This window comes from Tamandua tetradactyla, chromosome 16 (assembly GCF_023851605.1).
Source record: "Tamandua tetradactyla isolate mTamTet1 chromosome 16, mTamTet1.pri, whole genome shotgun sequence".
Taxonomy (NCBI): Eukaryota; Metazoa; Chordata; class Mammalia; order Pilosa; family Myrmecophagidae; genus Tamandua; species Tamandua tetradactyla.
The window spans coordinates 15,047,025-15,069,976 of NC_135342.1; the positions used below are offsets into that span (position 1 = coordinate 15,047,025).

General features: G+C 45.7%; 1 protein-coding gene across 1 annotated transcript; it reads left to right on the plus strand.

The window, feature by feature from the left end:
- The first annotated feature begins 18,850 nt into the window (after positions 1–18,850).
- PGLYRP1 (peptidoglycan recognition protein 1) lies at positions 18,851–22,443 on the plus strand. Its single transcript, XM_077133594.1, has 3 exons — positions 18,851–19,371; positions 21,582–21,703; positions 22,190–22,443. Exons 1-3 carry the CDS (start codon positions 19,085–19,087, stop codon positions 22,366–22,368), a joined length of 588 nt encoding a protein of 195 aa, XP_076989709.1. The 5' UTR covers positions 18,851–19,084; the 3' UTR covers positions 22,369–22,443.
- Positions 22,444–22,952: the final 509 nt, after the last annotated feature.

Genomic DNA, 22,952 nt, shown 5'->3' on the forward strand with positions numbered 1-22,952 from the left:
CCCGAGGCCGCCAGAGTCTCACCCCTCCCCGCCCGGGCTGTCCTGCTAGACAGCTTGGAGCCCCCGGGAGGTGAGGGCGCTGGAGTCTGGAGGAGCTGGACCCCTAGGCTGCGTCGGGGCACCGGGGCGGCGCGGTGGGGGCGGGGGCCGCGAGCAAGACGTGCCCTTGGAGAGCGGCAGCGAGACCCCAGCCGGGTGGCCAAGGAGCGCCACAAGATGTACGAGGACCGAGGACAAGTAAAAGAAGAAGGAGAACAGCGACGAGGCGTTGAGCGGCGGCGCGGCAGGGGTGGCATCAGGCTGGAGGAAAGCGCAGATAGCACCCTCGCCGTTGTTACACAAAGAACGGATCTTTTGGAGACAGTCCTGCAAGACCTACATTTTTAGAACTAGTGTTAAATCGAAAAAGACTGCCCTTGCTAAGAAGCCTTGAAGTAGTGCAGTTTTTACCGAGACAGCAACAACTATTAAACCAGCACGTTTGGGAGCCAAGACAGCAGCGATTTCCAGGAAAACCAGTGTGAGGGAGTTTGCCGAGAAGATCTTTTATCTTACTGAAACAAATGAACATATTTTTATACTGAAGATAAACGGGGTAAGCTATGCCAGTGGAATATAAGCAGTCGTTTTCCTGCTAATGTGTGCATGCATTTGGGGATAAGTCAGTATTGCACTTTTGTGCATCTAAACCTTTCCAGTCGCCATAAATTTAAAGAAATCAGCTTATCTTTCCAAATAACATTTAATTACAGTGGATTTTAAACAAAACGTTCCTCTTCAGTCATTGTTACTGAAGGTAATGAAATAGCTACTTTCTGTGGAAGTCATGAAGTTAATAGATAATTATCCCGGATCATCTGACTAAGAAGTTCTTCTCACAGGGCAGCTGGAAGTGTATAGGTGTGTGTTTTGGTTGTGGCAGTGACCTTGATGACTGCTGAATTTTCGTGGATGGGTTGGGGATGCATAGTGTTCTGCCATGTCAGGGTTAATCCCACACAATTAAGGATTATTCCACTCACAAGCCATTAACACTGCTTCTAAGGAACAGAGAGTACTCTTGTTACAGTAACACATAGCTAGGACACCTAGAATTGGGTTCTAGTAGTAACCTTTTCTCTGCAGCTAATACTGGAGCTGTGACGAGGTAAGCGTATTTTATATCTGTAAGAAAAGCAGTCATTGTTCAGTACCTGTGAAATTAGGATGTGCGTCTCTTTGCAGAAATGTGCTGGTAAAATCCAACCAGGATTAACTAAATATGCTGGGGTGAATGCATCCCCTAAAGCTGACTTCTCTACTTCAATACCCATTGGTTTTGTTTGTTTGGTTGGTTTTTGGGTGCATGGTCCGGGAACCAATTAGTTTTTATCTCTTTTAAAGCAGACACTCTTTTATGTTGCATTTGTGAACAGTTATCCCACCAATGCCAGGTCAAATTGTTTTTTTATATGCATTTCCTTTTTAAAAAGATCCTGAAAATAAGAGTGACACCAGCATTTTGTCAATGTTTTTTGAAATTGAACTATTTAAGACTGTGTCATTCCTAAAAACATTCAAAGAATGATGAATAATCTGAATAGATGATGCTTTTTTTCTTGTATTTCTCCCAGGCAAACTTTAAAAAGGCAAATCTACCAATAAAAGTAACACATAGACCAAATGTTAAAATAAATTTAGTAGATTGAAATGCTAGTGATCAATGAAAGGGAGCGGTAATGGGTATGGTATGTATGAATTTTTTTCTGTTTTCTTTTTATTTCTTTTTCCGAATTGATGCAAATGTTCTAAGAAATAATCATGATGCATACACAACTATGTGATAATATTGTGAGCTATTGATTATATAACAAGAATGGAATGATCATATGGTAAGAATGTTTGTGTTTGTATGTGGATATGCTTCATAAAAAAAAAAAAAAAAAAAGAGTAACACATAGTCGGGGCCAGGGTAACTCCATGGTGGAATTTTTGTTTGCCAAGCGTGAGACCCACTCATGCCAAATACATATTAAAAAAAAAAAAAAGAGTAACAAATAAATGTCAAGAGAGTATTTCCAATATTAGGATTCTAAATGTATATGCGTTGGGTTTAAACATTGTGAAAATATTTAAAGATTTGTTAATTTCTTATAGATGGTTTTTAAGTTCTGAAAATATATCCACTTAAACTCAGGCATGACATTTCTAAGTACTTGTGGAAAGAATCTTCTCCTTCATTTTGTGTGTATATGTGTTGCATGTCTGTGCAAAAACACTTTTACACAAATGAATCATTAAAGTCCATGTGTTGACATAAAAAAAAAAAACAGATAAAATTCAGAATGTGATTCTCAAGTTCCAGGAAAATATTCAGGTTAGGAAACCCAAAGTTTGCACATGGACTACTGAGTTCACCTCTAGTGATGCTGAACAACCATAATCCTTTCATTTCAGCCAAATTCCATCTGAGTTCATTCTAGTGAGTTCCTAGAACGTGGCATCAGTGACCTTGAAACAGTGACTTTATCTGGGAGAAGTGGCGGCATGAGTGTTACTGCTCTCTCCCCTGCCGTCCTGTGGTGGTTTGGAGCTGTATGTGCCAAAGGAAAGAGCATGATTTTCAACTTAATCTGCCAGCATGGGGAAGCTTGGTGGGTCGGGCAGTCAGCAAATACTGCATCCCTGGGCCAGGGAGAACACTGACGTTGAGCTGGGCGGGTAGACCGGCTGCTGTGCTGCTACTTGTGTTGTGACAGCCATACGTGGTGGTATTTTTCCCTTGCTGAGAGACGGTGTGATGCTTTTCTCCAGGGCTTGCTCTAAGGCATAATTCTCACCCCAGGGGTTGCACCCTGTATGGATAATGGGCCCTCATGGCAAGATAAAGGCGGTCAATTTTGGACCTGGCTGGCACCCACCACTAGCCTTCCTTCAACCTAAAGGTCACCCAGACTGTACCACTGCTTGGTTTGGGAAATATAATCTGGCCTGTTGGTTAACCTGAGGGTCAAGGTGGGATTGCATCTCCCCTCAACAAAGGAGGGGAGTCTCTGCGCCCAACCACTTGATGGTTTCAATAGCAGAACTGAGGATTTCAGAGATCAAACAGAAATTTGGAGTCAACTTCATCACGGCTCTTGCCAAATTTACAAGCCACGAAGCTCTTCCTGGGGAGTTTGGACTAAGGACATCAGTGACCCCTTTATAGGAGTGTCCAGCTTGCAGCCCACCCTATGGATTTCACAAAATCCTGTGATCCACGTCCTTAAAAAAAATCTACTGTACTTATCTCCTTTCTCTGGAGAACCTTGACAAATACAACCCATCTTCCTTTGTTCTTCCCATTTGTTAACTATGGAACCACCTGCCACCCTGGAGGTCTGATCCCCATATGCCTTGCCTCTGGGGCTTGTGGTTGCCCTGTCTCTGCAGGCTTGGAGCCCTTGACCTGAAACAAAAGCATGAGACAGGTCAGAGCTGGGCTCCTCCAGGGTGACATGTGGGTGAAAACCTGGAAACCACATTTCTGTCTGCCTTCTGGGACCTCCAAGCCCCCGGAGCCCAGTTATCCACAGCTTCTGATACTGGGGACCTAGGATGTTGGTCTTATATGGGTTTTCATTTCTTTAAGAACTTAGAACAAAGGTCTGAACCCTTTCCTCACATCTTTCCCCATCCCGCGCCCCTTCTTATTCTCGAAAACGGGTTTCCCTGAGGCCAGTATCTGATCACAAGGCCAACTGGTGGAGGGATGGGGGAGTCTCTCCATGTCTGCAGAAGCTACATCCAGGCCTCACCTCTGCTTTCCAATCACGCGTCTCCCTACATAGGCCTGGGATGGGCAAAAGGAGATGCTTTGTGACATCTGGCGATGCGGATGGGAGAGGAAAGGAGACCTCTGTATGACTAAGTGACTGAACTGAGGGGCGACATCACCAGAGAAGCAGGAGGTGAAACTGTACCTCCCACGCACACAAACTGGGGAGTAGGTGGTGGCCTTCAGTCCAAATTCATTCACTGGATTTTAAATTTGAGTCCCGGCAGAGGTTAGGTGCATTATAATGGGAAACCCAGGCCATCACGCGTGGGAAAAACAGTGTGTTATTCATGGGTCCCAGAGAGAGGGAAGGACCATGAGGGGTTGGTGGGAACCACAATCAGCTTGGGAGGGGATGGCTTACCCAGCAGGTGGGAAGCACACAAGCAGAGCAACAGGGAGCTGGGGGCTTGTGCCTTTACTGTGGTCCAAGTGAAAAGGTGAGTAGATTTCCCAGGGAGGTAAAGGATAGGTCAGTTTAAAGCAAATACATGCGAAAAGGGAAAGGGACTAGGGGCCCAAGGGCAGTGAGGATGGTGAGCTCAACATTTGGGATTAGCCTTGGGTCTGCAGTGAGATGTGCAAGTTGTGGGTGGTGGCTGCAGATAAGGGTGTTGGGGAGTTTATGCCCCAGGGCTGGAGAGCGGCTTATTGACTAGGCCAAAGGTCGGTGTTGAGGTAAGTGGCTCAGCCAAAGTAAGATGGATGCTGAGGCAGCACACAAAATTGTTGACAGTTATAAGGGCAGATGTGAAAAAGTGAACACTAACATCACATTTGATGGTCAAAGACTGAAAGTTTTCCCTCTAAGATATGGAACATGACAAGGATACTCACTATCACCACTATTATTCTACATTGAATGGGAAGTTCTAGTCAGAGCACTGAGGTAAGAAAAAGAAATTAAAGGCATCCAAATTGGAAAAGAAGAAGCAAATCTTTCAGTTAATAAAAATCAAAACTTTTTTTTGCAGATGACATGATCATATATATAGAAAGTCCCAAAAGGTCTACAGCAAAGCTACTAAAGCTAACAAATGAATTTAGCAAAGTGGTAGGGTACAAGAACAACACGCAAAAATCAGTAGTGTTTCCATACACTAGCAATGAACAATCTAAAGATGAAATTAAGAAAGAAATCCATTTACAATGCTAGCTAAAAGAACCAAATATCTAGGGATAAATTTAACCAAGAATGTAAAGGACTTATATATGGAAAATTATAGAACATTGCTAAGATATCAGAGACAACTTAAATAAATGGAAGGACATCCCATGCTCATGGATTAGAAGAGTAAATATTGTTAAGGATATCAACTCTACCCAAAGCGATGTACAGATTCAATGCAATCCCCATCAAAATTCCAACAGCCTTCTTTGCAGAAATGGAAAAGGCAATCATCAAATTTTCTTGGAAGGTTAAGGGGTCCCAAACCAGCCAAAATCATTTTAAAAAAAAAAAAAAAAGAAGAAGAACAAAGAACAAAGTCACGGGGCTCACACTTCCTGATTTCAAAACTCATTACAAAAGTACAGTGGTCAAAACCCCATGGCACTGGCACAATGACAGATGGAATTGAATTAAGAGTTCAGAAATAGACTCCCCACATTGGGGGCCAATAGTTTTTTGACAAGGGTACAAAGTCCTCTCAACTGAGAAAGAATAGTCTCTTCAACAAATGGAGCTGGGAAAACTTGAGGTCTATACGCAAAAGACTGGAAATGGACCCCTATCTTACAGCATATACAAAAATTAATTCAAAATGGATCAAAGACCTGAATATGAGAACCAGTACTATAAAACTCCTAGAAGAAATCATAGGGAAGCATCTTCAGGACTTTGTGTTAGGCAGTTTCTTGGACCTTACACCAAAATCACAAGCAACAAAATAAAAATAGATAAATGGGATCTCATCAAAGTTATAATCATTTATGCATCAAAGGACTTCATCCTGAAAGTAAAAGGACAACCTGCAGAATGGGAGACCTTGGATCTTTGGCACACAGTCAAAGACAAAAGCCACTGCCATGGCTTTGGGGAGAGTCTTGGGAATTTTGTCTCAAACTGAGCTTTTCTTATATTTGTCTTTCAGTTTTTCCATGTATTCAGTCAGTTGTTCTCTTTATTTTGTTTCCAATGATTAATTTTGGTCCATTTTTTTTTCTAGGCCTGGTTTAAGAAAAAAAAAATCCTTAAGGATGTTTAAATTTCAAGTTGGATCAAGAACAGGACATTCATCTTCTCTTATATGGAATTTTCCCTTCTCAAGAAGCAAGTTCATGTACAAATATGTTGATCGATGTCTGCCTAAAGAAAACTATCACTGGTTATTGCTTATGTTAACGAATGACTTGGCTACATTAATGAGATACAGAGATGGCCAAAAAGTAGATACCTATAGATCTTGCGATATGAAAATCTTAGTCAAGGGTTGTTTTTTAAAAACAAGTACATTTAGGGTGGGCCACGGTGGCTCAGTGGCAGAGTTCTTCTTGCCTGCCATGCCGGAGGCCTGGGTTCGGTTCCCGGTGCCTGCCCCTGCAAAAAAAAAAAAAAAAAGGTACATTTAAAATTTTTGCAGGTACTGGTGGGCTGTTCACACTGAAGCAGCGTGACCACACTGGAATTTTAAGTTTTACATATTTTTCATGTGGTTAGAGAGGAAGATTTTTCCATCCTTCAAAGCAGTCATCTTCCCCAAGATAGCCAAATCTATTTTAGCAGAGAACCATGACAATTATCATTTGATGATGCTGACTCAGGATGAGAGAGTGATCGTTTCCAGCCAGTAAGCTGAAAACTCTTTTTGGTTTTTAATATAACTTTTTGACATGCATCAGTTGAATATGAGCTGGTTGTTAAAAGACTAGCTTTATTTTCTATCTAAATACTGGAACTTAATCTTTTATATTTTCTTTGCAGACCACGCCACTATGTTCAGTTTATGAAAGTACTTATCAGCCGATAAAATCAAATAGTAATTCAACTGATTTGGGGAAATGCTTCAAATGAAATGTAATAACCAATGATAGAACTTACCAAACCCCAATCAAAACCATTCCTGCCAATACTAAAAAAGAATACCTAGGACATTACGTAAGATTCTACAAAGGTTCCATGCACTGGGGTAACTTTTCAGAAACCTACAACCTCGGTAGGTCCCTGGACCAGATAAATCCTGAAATGCAGAGGGGCCAGCCTCTCCAGAACATCAACTAGTTCCATCCCCCATTACATTTTATGAACAGCCCCTTTCAACATGAAAAAGTTAGAATGGGCATAGCCCAAATACCCCTCAAAAGTGGAGAAAGATCAAAGGTGATGGTGGAGTTATACAGAGAAGGTAGGGTTTAACAAATGAGTATGATTGCTGAATCGTTATACTAATATTTCCTTTAGCCTCTAGTACCTTAGAGCAGCTAGAAGTAAAAACCTAAAATTGTGGAATTGTAACCCGTACCAAACTCTGAAATTTACAACAAATTGTTGCAATGTACTTTGAGATTTATTGCTGTTTTGTATATATGTTATTTTCCACAAAAAAGAAAAAAGGAGTATAACAGAGAAGATAGGATTTAACAAATGAGTATGACTGCTGAATCATTATATTGATATTTCTTTTGTTCTCCGGTGTCTTGGAGCAGCTTGAAGAAAAAAAAAACAATCGTGGAACTATAACCTATACCAAACTTTAAAATCCGTTCTGTAGCTACTTGTTAAAATGTATTTGAAAATTTATTGCTTTTTTGTACATATGTTATATTTTACAATAAAAAAGGTTTTTAAAAATAAATAAATAACCAGTGATAGTTTTCTTTAGGCAGACATTAAAGCATCCATTCGAAAGGAACTATCTTGTCTAATTTAAGGACATTGTCAAGGAAATAGGTCCACACCACCATTTTAGTTTGTTAAAGCTACTGGAATGCAATATACCAGAAGCAGAATGGCTTTTAAGAAGGAGAATTTATCAAGCTGCAAGTTTACAGTTCTAAGGCCATGAAAATGCCCAAACTAAGGCATCCAAAGAAAAATACCTTAATTCCAAAGAGAGAGTGGATGAAGTTCGGGGGTTCTTTCTCAGCTGGGAAGACACATGGTGACAACTGCTACGTTTCTCTACTCATTTCATAAGGCTTCCCCAGGGGCATTTTCCTTCTAAATCTGCAAAGGTCTCAGGCTGTGTGGGTTCTGTTGGTTCTGAAGCTTTTTCCAAAATGGTTCCCTCTTAAATCCTCCTCTAAGCAGCCTCCCCTTGAATGGGTGGAGACACATCTCCATGGAAACCTAATCAAACCACCTAATCAATCTCCATGGAGATGCTCAGAAAGCTCCCCACTCAGCCCTATTGAATGAGGATTAAAGAACATGGCTTTTCTGGGGTACACAACAGTTTCAAACCTGCACAACCACAATAAGACCTTTAAAGTCTAGAGGTAGCTCTCCCAATTTCTCAATTTTTTTCTGTACTTCCCCCTCCCCATATGTAATATTTGGTACTATCATCAAGGTTTCAGCACATCTTGACTTAATTCATTTGCACATTTCTGTGTGATTTCTGTATTTTTTGTTGTCGTTGTTCCTAAGGGAAAGAAAGGACCAGAAACTCAGAACCTACTTCAGGTTGAGGTTAGCGTCCGGAAGAGCACAAAGGGAATCCATCCACCCATTCCTGCACCCCAGAGGCGAGGGAGGTACCCCACCCCCAAGGAAAAGCAACCTCTTCCAGCTACTGCCTCTGTGTGTTGGAGCCTCGCCAGGCTCTCTCCCACTTCTCTTAACGGGTTTCCCCGAATCCACTGTGGCCCCTCCAAGCCATTCTCCACGCGGCCGCCAAAACGAGCTCTCAGAAGTGCAAGGGCTCCCCAGGCCTCAGCATGTGAAATGCAGACTGCTCTGTGCGGGATGAGGCGCAGCAAGCAGAGGCTCCCGCTGACCTCGCAGCCCCGTCTCTTCCAACGTGGGCTGGTGCTTTACACACCGGAAACATCAGTTCTTCTTATAGTCCCACGGTGCTCCAGGTGGGAGCTCTTACCTGCTCCACGCCTTGGCCTGGAACAACCGTCTCCCTCTCCTCTTTCTGGTTAATTATACCCGTAGAGTCAGGCAGACCTGTGAGACTGAAATGCTGTGCGACTTTGGACGTCTAGCCTCATTTCTCTTGGCCTCAGTTTCCTCATCTGAACAAAGGGTGCCTGCCGCACGGACCTGCTCTCGGCTGGTTGAGACGAGCCTGGCATCAGCATTAACCTCAGTAACTCTTGGCTCTTGGTTATTTATATTAAGGTTGCTATTACAGTTATTAGAAGGAAGTCACGCCACCCCACCCCACCCCCCGGAGAATCACGGAACAGGACCCTCGCGAGACTGAGAAGGCCTCTCTGGCGCTTGCAGGCTGCGGAGAAAACGCGCGGGGCTGGCGGCCGCAGCAAGGATAAACTAGAGGGCGGCGCGCCCTCTGGCGGCGAAGGAAGGGAACTGCGGAGAGGGTTGCGCGCCCTCTTCCCGGCGCCAAGGTCGGTCCAAGGTCGGAGCTGACTATGCCAAACGCGTCACCCACGTGAAATGCAGTCCATTGAGGTATTCTAATGCTTATTAGTTTATTAACCGACTGGCCTGCCTCCTTACTGAAATGTGGGTACAGAAACTTGTTTTGTTCACTGCTAGCAACGACAAAAGGTAGGCGGAGTATGCAGTGGGTGCTCGATACATAAGTGTAGGATGGAATCTGTGCAACTCTGCCCTTAGACCCAGGCCTGAGCTTTAAAGGACCTGCCCTGGCGCTCGTCTGACCTCATCCCTCTCGACAGAGACAAGGAAACCTCAAGACGAAGGTCCTTTTTGGACCGCGCTCAGGAGCCCCGGAATTCCCTGTACAGCCAGCCCGTAGCCTCCTTCCAGACCTGCGTGGGCCGCTTCCCTGAGCCACCGTCACGAGCTGGTCAGGTGTGCACCGAGGAACAGCTGTCTGTGGAGCTGGGGCAAGCAAGTGGGGTATCCAAGAGAGCCCATGGTAGACGGGGCGGGGTGGGGAGGTTAGAAAATAAGAGGAGTGGGCGTGGGGTTGGGGGTCAGAGGCCAGCTCTGCCCAAGCCTCCCTAGACCGAAATTCCCAGGTGTCGGAGAACTCTGCCAGACTCCGGTTCCTCTAAGGAACTTAAAAGGGATGTGGAGGGGCGCAAGGGTAGTTCAGTGGTAGAATTCTCGCCTGCCATGCGGGAGAACCGGGTTCGATTCCCGCCCATGCACTTTCCAAACAAACAAAGGGAAAACCAAACAAACAAAAAACTCAACAAATGGTGCTGCAATAAGGGGATACAGCACATGGAAAAAGAATGTAATATGATCCCCACCATACAGCATACATAAAAAAGGGGGGGGGATGATGTGGAGGGTGGGAGCACCTTGGGAACTGAGGTTGAAATAGTTAAGGGGAGGCTACACCTCTAGGCTCCCCTCGGGAATTGCCTGGATGGTGGGGGGGAAGAGAAGTGTGGTTCCCTCCCCCAATAAAGAGTAGGAGATAGTAGGTGATGATCGTGTGGATTTTCCAAGTGCCTAGAAGAGGAGGCTGACAGAGCGTGCCCAGGTGAGCCAACAAATGTGGGAGACAGCTGTCCCCACCCCTTCTCCTGCCCAGAGTGAACCACGGTCCTTGGTAGAAAAAGAACATCGGTGTTGAAATTGTGCTCCCCGTTATTTGGTGTGAACTGTTCCTTTGTGGGTCTTTTTCTCTTTTGTCTTTCTCGAAGGTGTTCTTGTGAAGGTGTTTTTGTTTCGCAGCTGGTAGGTGGGTGTGTAACTCTTGGCTCTTTAGCAATCCGGTACACAGACCCTTGCCCAGGAACCTGCAAATACGGGGGCAGCCCCGATTGTCACATCAGCCCTGTGAAGGAGGTAAGTCTATTTCACGGATGGAGAAACTGAGGGTGGAGCAACATGTTATCACATTGCCAACTTCGTTTTAGTAATTGCGGATGCAGTTTGAGCAAGAGGAAAAATTCAGCCCCTTCCTATAAACAGAAGATTCGTATACCCCTGATTCCTCGGAACAGTCCCAGACCCGGTATGATTACGAATAGATCTCCCTTTTACTCTCTAAGTGTCCTGATTTTCACAATAAATTGTAGGATGACTGTGCTTACAGACCTTGCTGTATAGTAGGAGAGAGAGAAGTCAATTAAGAATTTGAAAGATAAATAGTGGCTATTTCTCAATTAAAATATTTTTAAAAAAAAAAGAATTATACAGATCAATTGATAGCTACACCTGCGGTAAAATATGAAGAAGGCAAGAAAATGACGTGGGGGGAACAAAGAGAGGGGTTTGTCCCTATCGGAGACATCAGAGAGGGCTTTCCTGAGGAGGTGGCATGGAAGGAACAGCAAGGGACAGGACAGGGCATGGGAGCAAGGGAGGGAGGTGAGCTTTCTAGACTTAGAAGTCTGGGAAAAAAACAATCAAGATTCTAAGTTGTAGACGAGTAAAACATATGGAATAAAGATGAATAATAGGGAGAACAAATGTTAAAATCAATTTAGATTGAAATGCTGGTGATCAGTGAGGGGGAGAGGTGGGGGGTATGATATATATGAATTTTTTTCTGTTATCTTTTTATTTCTTTTTCTGAATAGATGCAAATGTTCCAAGAAATGATCATAACGATGAATATGCAACTATGTGATGATATTGTGAATTACTGATTATATACGTAGAACGGAATGATCAAAAGTTAAGAATGTTTACGTTTGGTGTTTTTTGGTATTTTAAAAAAAATTTTTTTTAATTAAAAAAAAGAATCTGAGTTGTGTTTTAAACACGTCCCTGCTATAATCACTGTGCCGGTGTGAAAGGATTTATGTACCCTAGAAAAGCCACTTTTTAATCTTAATCAGACTTGTGGGAACAACAGTTTCTTCTAATCCCTATTCAGTACTGTAGGTTGGAAACTTGATTAGGTTATCTCCATGGAAATATGCCTCAATCAGTTGTGGGTATTAAACTTGATTAGATGAAGACGTGTCTCCACCCATTTTCTGTGGGCTTTGATTAATTTACTGGAATCCTATAAAAGAGGAGACATTTTGGGGAGAGTGCCTTTTATATATATATATTAATGTTCTGATTATACTTTAATAATATTCCAATGATCAATTGTTACAAATGGGCCACACTAACACAAAAATGTTAACAGGGAAAATTTTTTGTGGGACGTGCATATGGGAACTCTGTTCCTTCTGGGTAATTTTTCTGTAAACCTACAACTTCTCTAGAAAAGAAAGTGTATAAAAAAAAAAAAAAGACTACTAAGAAATATTACTCAAAATTTGGAGATAATGCCAAGAGTCTAACATGTCTTTTCTTTTTTATATATATATGTTCATTCCATTCTTGTTATATAATCAATAACTCACTCTCTCATCACATAGTTGTATATTCATCATCATGATCATTTCTTAGAACATCTGCATCAATTCAGAAAAAACAATAAAAAGAAAACATAAAAAAATTCATACATACCATACCCCTTACCCCTCCCCTTCACCGATCATCAGCATTTCAATCTACTAAATCTATTTTAACATTTGTTCCCCCTATTATTTATTTCTTTTTAATCCATATGTTTTACTTGTCCATCGATAAGGTAGACAAAAGGAGCATCAGACACAAGGCTGTAACAACCACACAGTCGCAGAGAGAGTGCCTTTTGAGAATGAGAAGAGAGCCATTCTCAAACCATGACCGAAGGGCCAGAAAACCAGAGTCCACCAGCCAGTGACCTTCCAAGATGAAGAGGGAAAATGCCCCGGGGTGAGCTCCATGAAACAAGAAGCGTGGAGAAAAAACTAGCAGACGTCATTGTGTTCACCATACGCCCTTCCAGCTGAGAGAGGAACCCTGAACTTCATCGGCTTTCTTGAACCAAGGTATCTTTCCCTGGATGCCTTAGATTGGACATTTCTATAGGCTTGTCTTAATTGGGACAATTTCACAGCCTTAGAACTGTAAACTTACAATTTAATAAATTCCCCTTTTGAAAAGCTGTTAGTTTCTGGTATATTGCATTCTAGCAGCTAGCAAAACTAGAACAATCACTATTTGATTTTTATTTCTATCATTTTTGATACAACAAAGAAAACAAGTGGGGTTTTTTATTTGTTTGTTTTGCTAACTCCAGGAGACTCTGAAGAGTTTTATACTGGCCAAATGAATTACAACAAGATCAATAAGCCCAGTCAGTGGGTTCAATATTACAAAATTCAATTTCCAAAAAAACATACAGGGAGTGAAACTAATTTCCTCCTGCCAAAAAAGTACCCAGAAATACAGTCTCAAGATTAGAGGTGACGTGGCAATTACCCACCGAGGTTGCTATTAACACACACAGTACATGTCTTGATTTTATGTTGACAAGATACAAAATAAATAAAACACTAACAAAGGAAGACTTCACCCCACCTGGCTAAGGTTTATATTCTTAGACTCTTTAAGGAATCTGCTATATAAATATTTCCCATTCTGTCTTGTAAACCTAAAGCTAAGATTCAAAGTTTGTGAATTTCTTAAGGTTCCTCTATTTAAAAATTCTACAGTTTGTACAAAGGCCCAGTGGGGGATGGGACGGTCAGGGAATCATCGAGGCCAGCAAGAGCAGCAGTGTGGCTGGAGGGTGGAGAGAGGGTCTTAGGAGTGAAGGAGGTGAGGCTGGTGTGGGGGCAGTTTGGACTTTGGCCATTGTTCTAGTTTGCTAGCTGCCCGAATGCGATATACCAGAAACAGAATGGCTTTTTAAAAAGGGGAATTTATTAAGTTGCTATTTTACAGTTCTAAGCCCGCAAAAATGTCTCAATTAAACCAGGTTATAAATATATCCAAATTAGGGCACCACCAAGAGGTTACCTTCACTCAAGAAAGGCCGATGAAGTTCAGGGTTTCTGTCTCAACTAGAAAGGTACATGATGAACATGGCAACGTCTGCTAGCTTTTTTCCAGGCTTCTTGTTTCACAAAGCCCCCATGGGAGCATTTTCCTTCTTCATCTCCAAAGGTCTCTGACTGCATGGGCTCTGTGGCTCTCATGGTTCTCATGTATTCTCCAAAACGTTTCCTCTTTTAAAGAATTCCAGTAAACTAATCAAGACCCACCTGGAATGGGTGGAGTCACATCTCCCTCTAATCCAAGGTTAATACCCACAATTGGGTGAGTCACAGCTCCGTAGAGATACTCTAATCAAGTTTCCAGCCTACAGTGTTGAATGGGGATTAAAAGAAGCTGCCACCACAAGATTGGATCAGGATTTAAACATGGCTTTTCTAGGATACATAAACTCTTCCAACCAGCACAGCCATAGGAGGAGTTGGGGCTTTATCCTAAGAATTGTGAGAAGCCACAGAAGAATTTGACTCGCCTTTGAAGGTGGCCTTCAGGAAGGAACTGATCTGAGCTTTAACCTCATAGGGATCAAAGTGCATGCTGAGAGGTCATTGTGAAGGTGGGAGCAAGATCCAGGGGAGAGGAGGTGGTGTCCAGAGCAGGCTTGAGAGAGCAGAGATGGACAGGAGTGATCTAATTCATAAGGTATGTATGACTTGGGGGTGGGTTGGCTATTCATCCAGTCATTCTATAACTATCTGTTGAGTTACTGGTATGTGCTGGGCATTGTTTTGAGATATGGGAGGGAGTGGCAAGGATGGTGCTGAGATTTATGGCTTTTGTCACTGGACAATGGTGATACAATTCCCTTAGACAGGGACTCCTGAAAAAGGGCCAATTTTGGAAGAAAAAAATCATGAATCATTTTGGAACTTTTGAGTCAGGGGTGCTTGTGGAGAGATATGTCAAGCAGGTGATTGGACACATGGACCGAGAGCTGAGGTAAGAGCTCCATGCTGGACACACTTGCATGTTGGTGATGACTAAAACCACCATGTGGAAGAAAAACAGCTAGGAGAAAAAGTATAGTATAATAGCCAGGGAGAGAAGAATGAGTCAGAATGGAGGAGAAAGGACAGCCAGAGAAGGAGAAGGAAATCCAAGAAGGTCTTACATCACAGAAGCTAAGGGAAGTGAATATTTCACTAAGAAATAGTCAATTGTTGAATGCTTCCAAGTTGCCCAATGTCATCCAACTAATAAATAAACAGAACTGAAATGTAAAAACAGGTCTAACTACTTACTAAATAGTGCTGGGAAAAAGAGCTAGCCAATTTGGACAAAAAGTTAGACCCCTACCTCACACCATTTGCAACTGTAAATTCTAGTCAAGTTAAAGGTCTAAAAGGAAAATATAAAGCAATAATACTTTTTAAAATAAATTTTTATAATTTCAGAGTGTGCAAGACCTTCTTAAGGCATGACAGGAATACAGAAACATTTTTTTTAAAAAAAGGAGATTTTTTTTTTTCAATAGACTGGAAGTAAAGGTTTCAGGCACACTTGCCAAGACATCATGCTAATATCCCTAATATACAACAACCCCACAGGAAAAAATAATTAAAAGAGATGAAAAGAGAGTTCACGGACAGCCAATGCCAACAACTGGAATATGAGTAAAAAGAAAGACACCACTCTCACATCCAAGGCAATGAAAGTAAAATGATGAGACACATTAGATTGGTGACACATAGGAAAACTGGAGGAGGGGATAAGAAATGCTAATGCCTTTTAGAATGGCAATTGGCAATATCTATTAAAAGGTGTACATCTATTTCCTGATCTGGGTGCTGCATGCACTGGGTGTGTTTGCACTGTGAATACTAGCAGAGCTGTCCACTTAAGATTTGGGCACTTTTCTATATGTACAGTATTCTTTAGTTGTTTCTTACAAAAACTGAACACACAATATTTTCACATACATGCAAACCTATTCTAGTCTTCAAGCTGCTGGAATGCAATATATCAGAAACAGAATGGCTTTTAAAAAGGGGAATTTAATAAGTTGTAAGTTTACAGTTCTAAGGCCATGAAAATGTCCAAATTAATGCAAGGCTATAAGAATGTCCAAATTAAGACATCCAGAGAAAGATAACTTGGTTCAAGAAGGCATATGATGTTTGGGATTTCTCTCACAACTGAAAGGCACGTGGCGACATCTGCTAGCTTTCTCTCTAGGCTTCTCCAATGGCCTCCCCGGGGCTCTGTCCATTTTGTTGGCTCTGTTGGTTCTGGTGGCTCGAAACCTTTTTCAAAATGGTTCCCTCTTAAAGGGCTCCAGTAAGCAACCCCACCTTGAATGGGTGGAGACATCTCCATGGAAACCAACTAATCAAAAGTTACCACCCACAATCAGGTGGGTCACATCTCCATGGAAACAATCAGAAAGGGCCCACCCAGCAATATTGAAAGAGGATTCAAGAACATGGCTTTTCTGGGGTACATAATAGCTTCAAACTGGCACAATACCCAACAGCTCAACAGTCGTAGTAATGCCATTGTTTTCTTTATTTTGCAAATTGATAACAAAAAGACAATTCGACAAAAAAAGGGGTGGGGGGGGCAGAAGCAATGGATAGGAACAGGCAATTAACTGAATAGTCCAAGCAGGCAACACACAAAAATATATACTCAGTCTCCTGAGTGGGCATAAAAAATGTCAATTAAAGTTCCAATGAAATATCACTTTATACCTATAAATTTAAGAAATGATAACACCCACTTCTTGGTGGTAGGGTAGGGGTAGAGGTGGATGTGGGGAGAGGGTCCTCCAATACATGACTGGAGGAAATGTGAATTGTTGATAGCCTTTTGGGGAACTCAATCTGGTAATATCTGTTAGCATTTTAAAAGTGAATATGCTTTGACCCAGCAAGTGGCTAATTAATGAACGCTCTAGTGTGCAAGTTTCTATGCCCAAGAATATTTGGTGCAGCTCAGGGTGGGGGTTGGGGAGAAAAGTTGGAAAGCCTTCGACAGGGAAAAGAGTCCAACGACTCTAGTGAACCTAAACCATTGTGGTAATTAGGGGCTGTGCGTCCCCCAGAAACACATGTTCTTAAACCCAATCCATTCCTGTGGGCGTGAACCCATCCTGGGTAGGAGCTATTGATGAGGTTATGTCAGTTAAGGTATGGCCAACCTCATCAGGGTGGGTCTTAAACCTATTACTTGGAATCCTTTATAAGTGGAATGAAAGGGAGCAGCCAGAAGCTGAATATCAATGGAACCCAAAAGAAAGGGAGACAACGCCATGCTCCTTGCCATGTGACAAGCCAAAGCCCAAAAATCACTAGCAGCCAGCCCCAGAATGCTGCTGTCTTTAGGAAGAAAGCATCATCTTGATGTTAGTCTTGGACTTTTCCCAGCCTCAAACCATGAGCAAATAAACCCCCATTGTTTCACCCACCCCATTTCTCCGTATTTGCATGAGCAGCTTAGGAAACAAAAACAACCATGAACTATTGTGTAACTATTAGGAAGAATTCATTAGAATTAGGCGTGCTGAACTTGGAGATCTGCCAATGGATGGCTAGAAGGCAAGCAGCAGAGTGCAGCTTTAATTTGTTAAAAAAATAATAACAGTAAATAAATAAAGGTCCTTCTATAAATTGTGGAAAGCAGGATATGGTTGAGAATTTAATCTCTCCTCCACCTCCATGCCATAAGTGCCGACCCCTCCGGGCCTCAGTTTCCTTGACTGTGAAAGGAGATTCACAATGCAGGTTTGTTGTGAGCCTGTGATGACTTCATTTGTGTGGTGTAGACGAGCTTGGAGAAAGTGGTGGAAGAAAGCAGCAATCCATTAACTTATGCAGAAGGGAACAGGTGATTTAACATTTCGTAACATTCAGCATTTTACAGCTGGCATGTGTTACTTCTGTCATTTTGTTTAAAAATGTAATAAAGTAGGCGGGCCGCGGTGGCTCAGCGGGCAAGAGTGCTTGCCTGCCGTGCCGGAGGACCCCGGTTCGATTCCCGGCCCCAGCCCATGTAAAAAACAAACAAACAAACAAAATATAATAAAACAAGAAAATGTTTAAAAATGTTTCCCTTCCTTCCATCCTTCCTTCCTTCTCTGTCTTTCCTTCCTTTCCTCCCTCTCTCTTTAAAAAAAAAAAAAAAAAATGTAATAAAGTAGAAATGAAAAAGAAGGACAAATCAGGCAGGAGTTGTAGACCCAATTCCCACGGCCATGCTCCAGGGAGGGGTGGAAAAGGGTGTCTGAAAAACCTCTGGCCCAACAAGTGCCCCTAACTCACTCAGTGGCCCCCAGCAAGTGGCTGTGCCTCTCCAGACCTCAGTTTCCTTCTTCGGCAGAATGGAGCTACTGGTGGCACCTGTGAAAGCGTGTCCCTTCATAAGAAGGGCAGGCTGAGTTAAAGTCCCCCTGGCGCTATGTCACTATGTGCCAGACACTGTCCCAGCACCCTATGCTTGTCATCACACATCGGCCATACTATGATTGGGAATTTAAAGTATCATCCCCATTTGGGGACACTGAGGCCCAGAAAGGTTAAGTCCCCTGCCCAAGCTCACACACCAGGAAGTGGGCAGAATTCAAACACAGGCTGCCAGGCTCTGAGGTCCAGGACTGGACCACCAGGCGCTTCTCCCTCCCCCTTCTCTGCATTTAACTTCCCCTCTCCCAGCCTCAGCTTATTTAACTGTTAAGTAGGGGTCCCAATTCTCACCTCTCCAGTTTGCTGCAAGGGTTAAATGGCATTGACCTTGAACCTGGCAGAAGTAAGTACTTTAAATATGGGAGCTTTGTTACTTCAGCCAAAGCGGAAAGAGAAGGGGATGTCCCAACGCCCCAGGCCCCCTCATCCCCACCCCGTGTAAGTTCCTGGTGAGGGCTTGCATGCCCCACCGGGGGGGAGAGACAAGACAGGGCCAGGAGCCAGGTCCTGAGTCTTCCAGAAAGATGGGGCAGGGTGGGCCACGGTGGCTCAACAAGCAGAGAGAGTTTCCCCCTGCCATGCGGGAGACCTGGGATGGATTCCAGGTGCCTGCCCATGCCAAAACAAAACAAAACAAAAACCACAGGGCAAAGTGCCCAGGGGCCTGCGCGCCCCCTCTCCACCCCCATTCCCGCGCTGGGTGCGTGGCCCCCTGGCATCGCCCTGCGCTCCCCGCCCCGCCTCCTCACACCCACACCCGATTGCACCATATCCTGTCCTGCCAGAGGAGGAAGGGGTCTTCTGGGATCCGGTGTGGCGGGTCCAGGAAGTTCCCGCGAGAAGTGAAGCAAGGCCTTGCCCGCAGCTCTACCACAGCAGATAAAGGTGGCCTGCCCCGGCGCCGGCGGCCAAGTGCATTTCTAGCTGTCCTTGTGCGCCCTGTCTGCCATGCCCGCCCGTCGCACGTTGCTCGCCTGGGTCCTCCTCCCCATCCTTGGCCTCCTTGGAGTCGGGGCGACCAGGGAGGACATTTGCACCATGTCCATAGTCCCCCGGAGTGAGTGGCGGGCCCTCCCATCCAAATGCACCGAGTCCCTGTCCCTGCCCGTGCGCTACGTGGTGGTGTCACACACGGCGGGCAGCACGTGCAACAGCCCCACCTCGTGCGAGCAGCAGGCCCGGAATGTGCAGCACTACCACGCGCAGACGCTGGGCTGGTGCGACGTGGGCTACAAGTGAGTGCCGAGGGGCTTGGCTGGGAGCCGGGGCGGGTGGGGGGGGGGGGTGACACCTTGGGCAGATTCCTTGACCTCAGGTCCTTGGTTTCTCCTAGGGTCGGTGCAGAGGGCTGGGCGGGTGCAGGCAGCACAAAGCGGTCATTTTGGGGGCAAAGGGGTGAAGCCCAAGTTCTGCTCCCAGGAGGAAAGGGCAGGCTTTGCCTGGCATCCACAAAGGCACTCCTGGTGCTGGAGCCCCTTCATAAAGCCTGCTGCCTTTTTGAGGTGGCAGGAAAGCAGGATGGACCAACATGGGGCTGGGTTCTGGGCCCACCTTGGCTTATTGCTGGGTCCCTCACCCTCTCTGAGCTCCTCTGCAAAGTCACAAACCAGTGTATATAAAGCACTTAGGGAACAGCTTGGCATAAAACAGGCACCCCAAAATGCATGGGCAGTTGCTATTAGGCACCTACTTTGTAGCAGGCTACATGCAGGCCTCTGGGATGTAAGAACTTAGCACCAGAGGTGCAAAGACCAGCAGGGAGAAAGGGGCAAAGTCAGTGAGATGAATTCAGATGGTGACAGGTAACGGGAAAAAATGGGAGGCATGAGCATGGCCTTGGAAGCTGGAACTGGACCCACAGACTCCTCTTGAAGGGTGGGGTGAGGAAAGCCCTCCCAAAAGGGGGGCTTTGGGGTTGGATGTGGGGGTAGGGGAGCTGCGGGAAGGCTGTGGTAAGCAGCGGGGCACAGCAGGTGCGGAGACTACCAGGCTGGATTGAGCACATGACTCGAGGCCAGAGGGCGGCGTGGCTGGAGTCAGCAGGTTGGGGCCGTGCTCCGTAATGAGGAGGAAGAGGTCATGCGGGGCCCTGTGGGCCGCGGAAAGGACTTTGGCTTTGACTCTGGATCAGGCGGGAGCCAGAGAGGGCTCTGAGCAGAGGAGGGACAGGAGCTGGCTGAGGTTAGAGGCACCCTCTGGCGTTTGTAGGGAGAACAGACAGTAGGGGGTGAAGGCAGAAAACAGGGACGAGGAGGTTAGATCTGCCTCTGGGACCCACCAGCTCCCCCTTCAGTGTAACAGGTTGGGGTCCTACGTAAGGGTTTCCACCGCGGGAGGGCGAGTTCCAAACAACAGATTCCCAGACTTTGGTTAAACATCAGACTCACCTGGAGAGCTGACTAAACACACAGGTAAACCTACCCCCAGACACTGCTTCCCAGGGTGTGCCCAACTCTTCTGGCTCCAAGATTTTAAATTCAAAGGCCCGGGCTTCAAGGTTCTGTTTCCAGGAGTGCATGCTTCAAATTCTGAGTGCTCCCAGGAGGAACCAGAGGCCTTAAGTTTCTGGTTTAATCGCCTTGTAGAAAAGCAGATTGGAGTCTGTTTTGCAAATTTCAGAACTCAGAGTCTAGTTGTAAATCCCCTTCCTTTACTGTTGACCCTTGAGGGGAGGGCTGAGGCACAACAGCACGGGCCCAAAATGCTCGTCCTTTAGTGAACTCCTGTGTGCCAAGTCACACTCAGGCTCAAGTCACATGGAATGAATGAGTCTCAAGGGTCAGCTGCAGGACTGGGAACCTCAGTGAGGCAGATGCTGGGGTACCAGGGTCTGGGTCTGATCATGACCCTAATCTTTCAGGCTCCGATCTGTCCGGGGTGGCCCGGAGAGCAGGAAGGGGGATGGGGCGGAGCATGAGCTTCCCAGTAGAGTTCTGAGAGGTTGGGGGCCCTGGGGGCCCAACCTCGGGCAGATCATCTCCTTTTCTGAGTCCCTGCATCCTCAGATTAAAACAGGGGTGACAACAGCTATGGACGTCAGAAGGCTGCCGTGTGAGGCCTTGGCAGAAACAAGAGCTCAACAAATCCTCCAGGAAGGCAGGAGACAGCAAGGCATCAGATCATGTGGGTGGAAGTCAGGGAGACCTGGGTGAAAACCCCAGCTCTCGTCCTGACCAGCTGGGTGGCCCTGAGCAGGTGGTGCCACCTCTCCGATTCTCCAAGATACAGACGTGAGGACTGCTGAGGCTGCAATGAGGATGAAATAAGGTGCATGTAGAATAGTGCTGGAGACCCAGCAGGGGCTCTATAGATGGCCACAGTCTCCACTATGGAAGACCAGAGGATGAGAGGGTATTGGGGAAACTGCGTTTGAGTGGCAGCAACAAATGGAAGAAGGGCAAGGAGTCCTCCCCCAGGACTCATCAACCCCCCCTTATCCCCGAAGCTTCCTGATCGGAGAGGACGGGCTCGTGTACGAGGGCCGAGGCTGGGACACCAAGGGTGCCCACACAGGCGCCACCTGGAACCCCATATCCATTGGCATCAGCTTCATGGGCAACTACATGGGTGAGTGACCATTCGGCCGGGTAGGAAGGGGGCTGAGGCGGCGCCTGTACGAGGGGGCAGTGTGGAGGGCTCTGCCACCTATAAGTTCTGTGACCTCTGGCTTTTCAGGGCCTGGTTTCCTCCTGTGGAAACAGGGGTCCTTTTGCAACCACAGGGTTGGGGAAAGGATTCGTTCATCTACCTGAAGGTCCTTAGTCCAGTCCATAGTGGCTAAACAGTGCTCAATAATGTCAGCCACCGTTTTGTTTTTTGTTTTGGCCTGGAGGTCTGGGAGCAATAATCATAGGGAGGGGGCTGACTTGCATGCGGTTCTAAAAGCTTGGTGGAGAGGAGCTTGCTTGATCGCCTTGGGTAAGCGCCACCATCCTCTCTTCTCAGGCACAGAGAGGTAAGTCACTGCCAGGGAGTGCACGATTGTAACCACATCCCCACGTGACCTCTGCCCTTCCCCGAAGCCCCAGCCTAACTCCGGTCTGTCTCCCTCAGAGCGGGTACCCCCAAACCGGGCCCTGCGGGCGGCCCAGAATCTGCTGGCCTGTGGCGTGGCCCGAGGGGCCCTGAGCCCCCGCTATGAGATCAAAGGCCACCGGGATGTGCAGCAGACGCTCTCCCCTGGCGACCAGCTCTACCGAATCATCCAGACGTGGCCACACTACCGCGAGTGAGGCCCTGCCTGTCAGCTCCCCGTTCCTCTCCCCCTACCGCCAGAAACTCCACTGTCTCCTCTTCCAATAAAGGTGCAACTCAAAATGTATTCCTGATCAGGTGCCATCACACGCCTCCCTTCTCCCCTCCCCTCCCTCTCACAAGACCCCCTGCCCTCTGTCCTCACTGATGCTCAGAACCCAGAGGCCCCGACCCTGAACCAAGACCCCGGAGATCCGAGCTTGGAAGCAGCATCACTGTTCAGAACCCAGAGGTCTCAGGTCAGAGCCCAGGAATCAGTACCAAGTCAGCCCAGACGTCATGGGTAGCAGCTGGGGATCCTCCCAGGCAGTGCACATGCTGCAAAACACCCCTTCCCCACCCTGTGGCCAAACAGGTCCTTGTGCAGAATCTCTGCTTGGTCCTGTTTGGGATGGGCTGCTCACTACCACGCCAGTGCTTTAGAGTACAGAGGTTCTCATGAGCCTGACCCCCAATCTGCCTCCCAGTCACAGACACGTCAAGATAGCCACAGGTCCCAATTACACCCCACCCCAAATACTCATTTCTCCCCATACCCCCCCCTTCAAGCACAAGCTGAGGG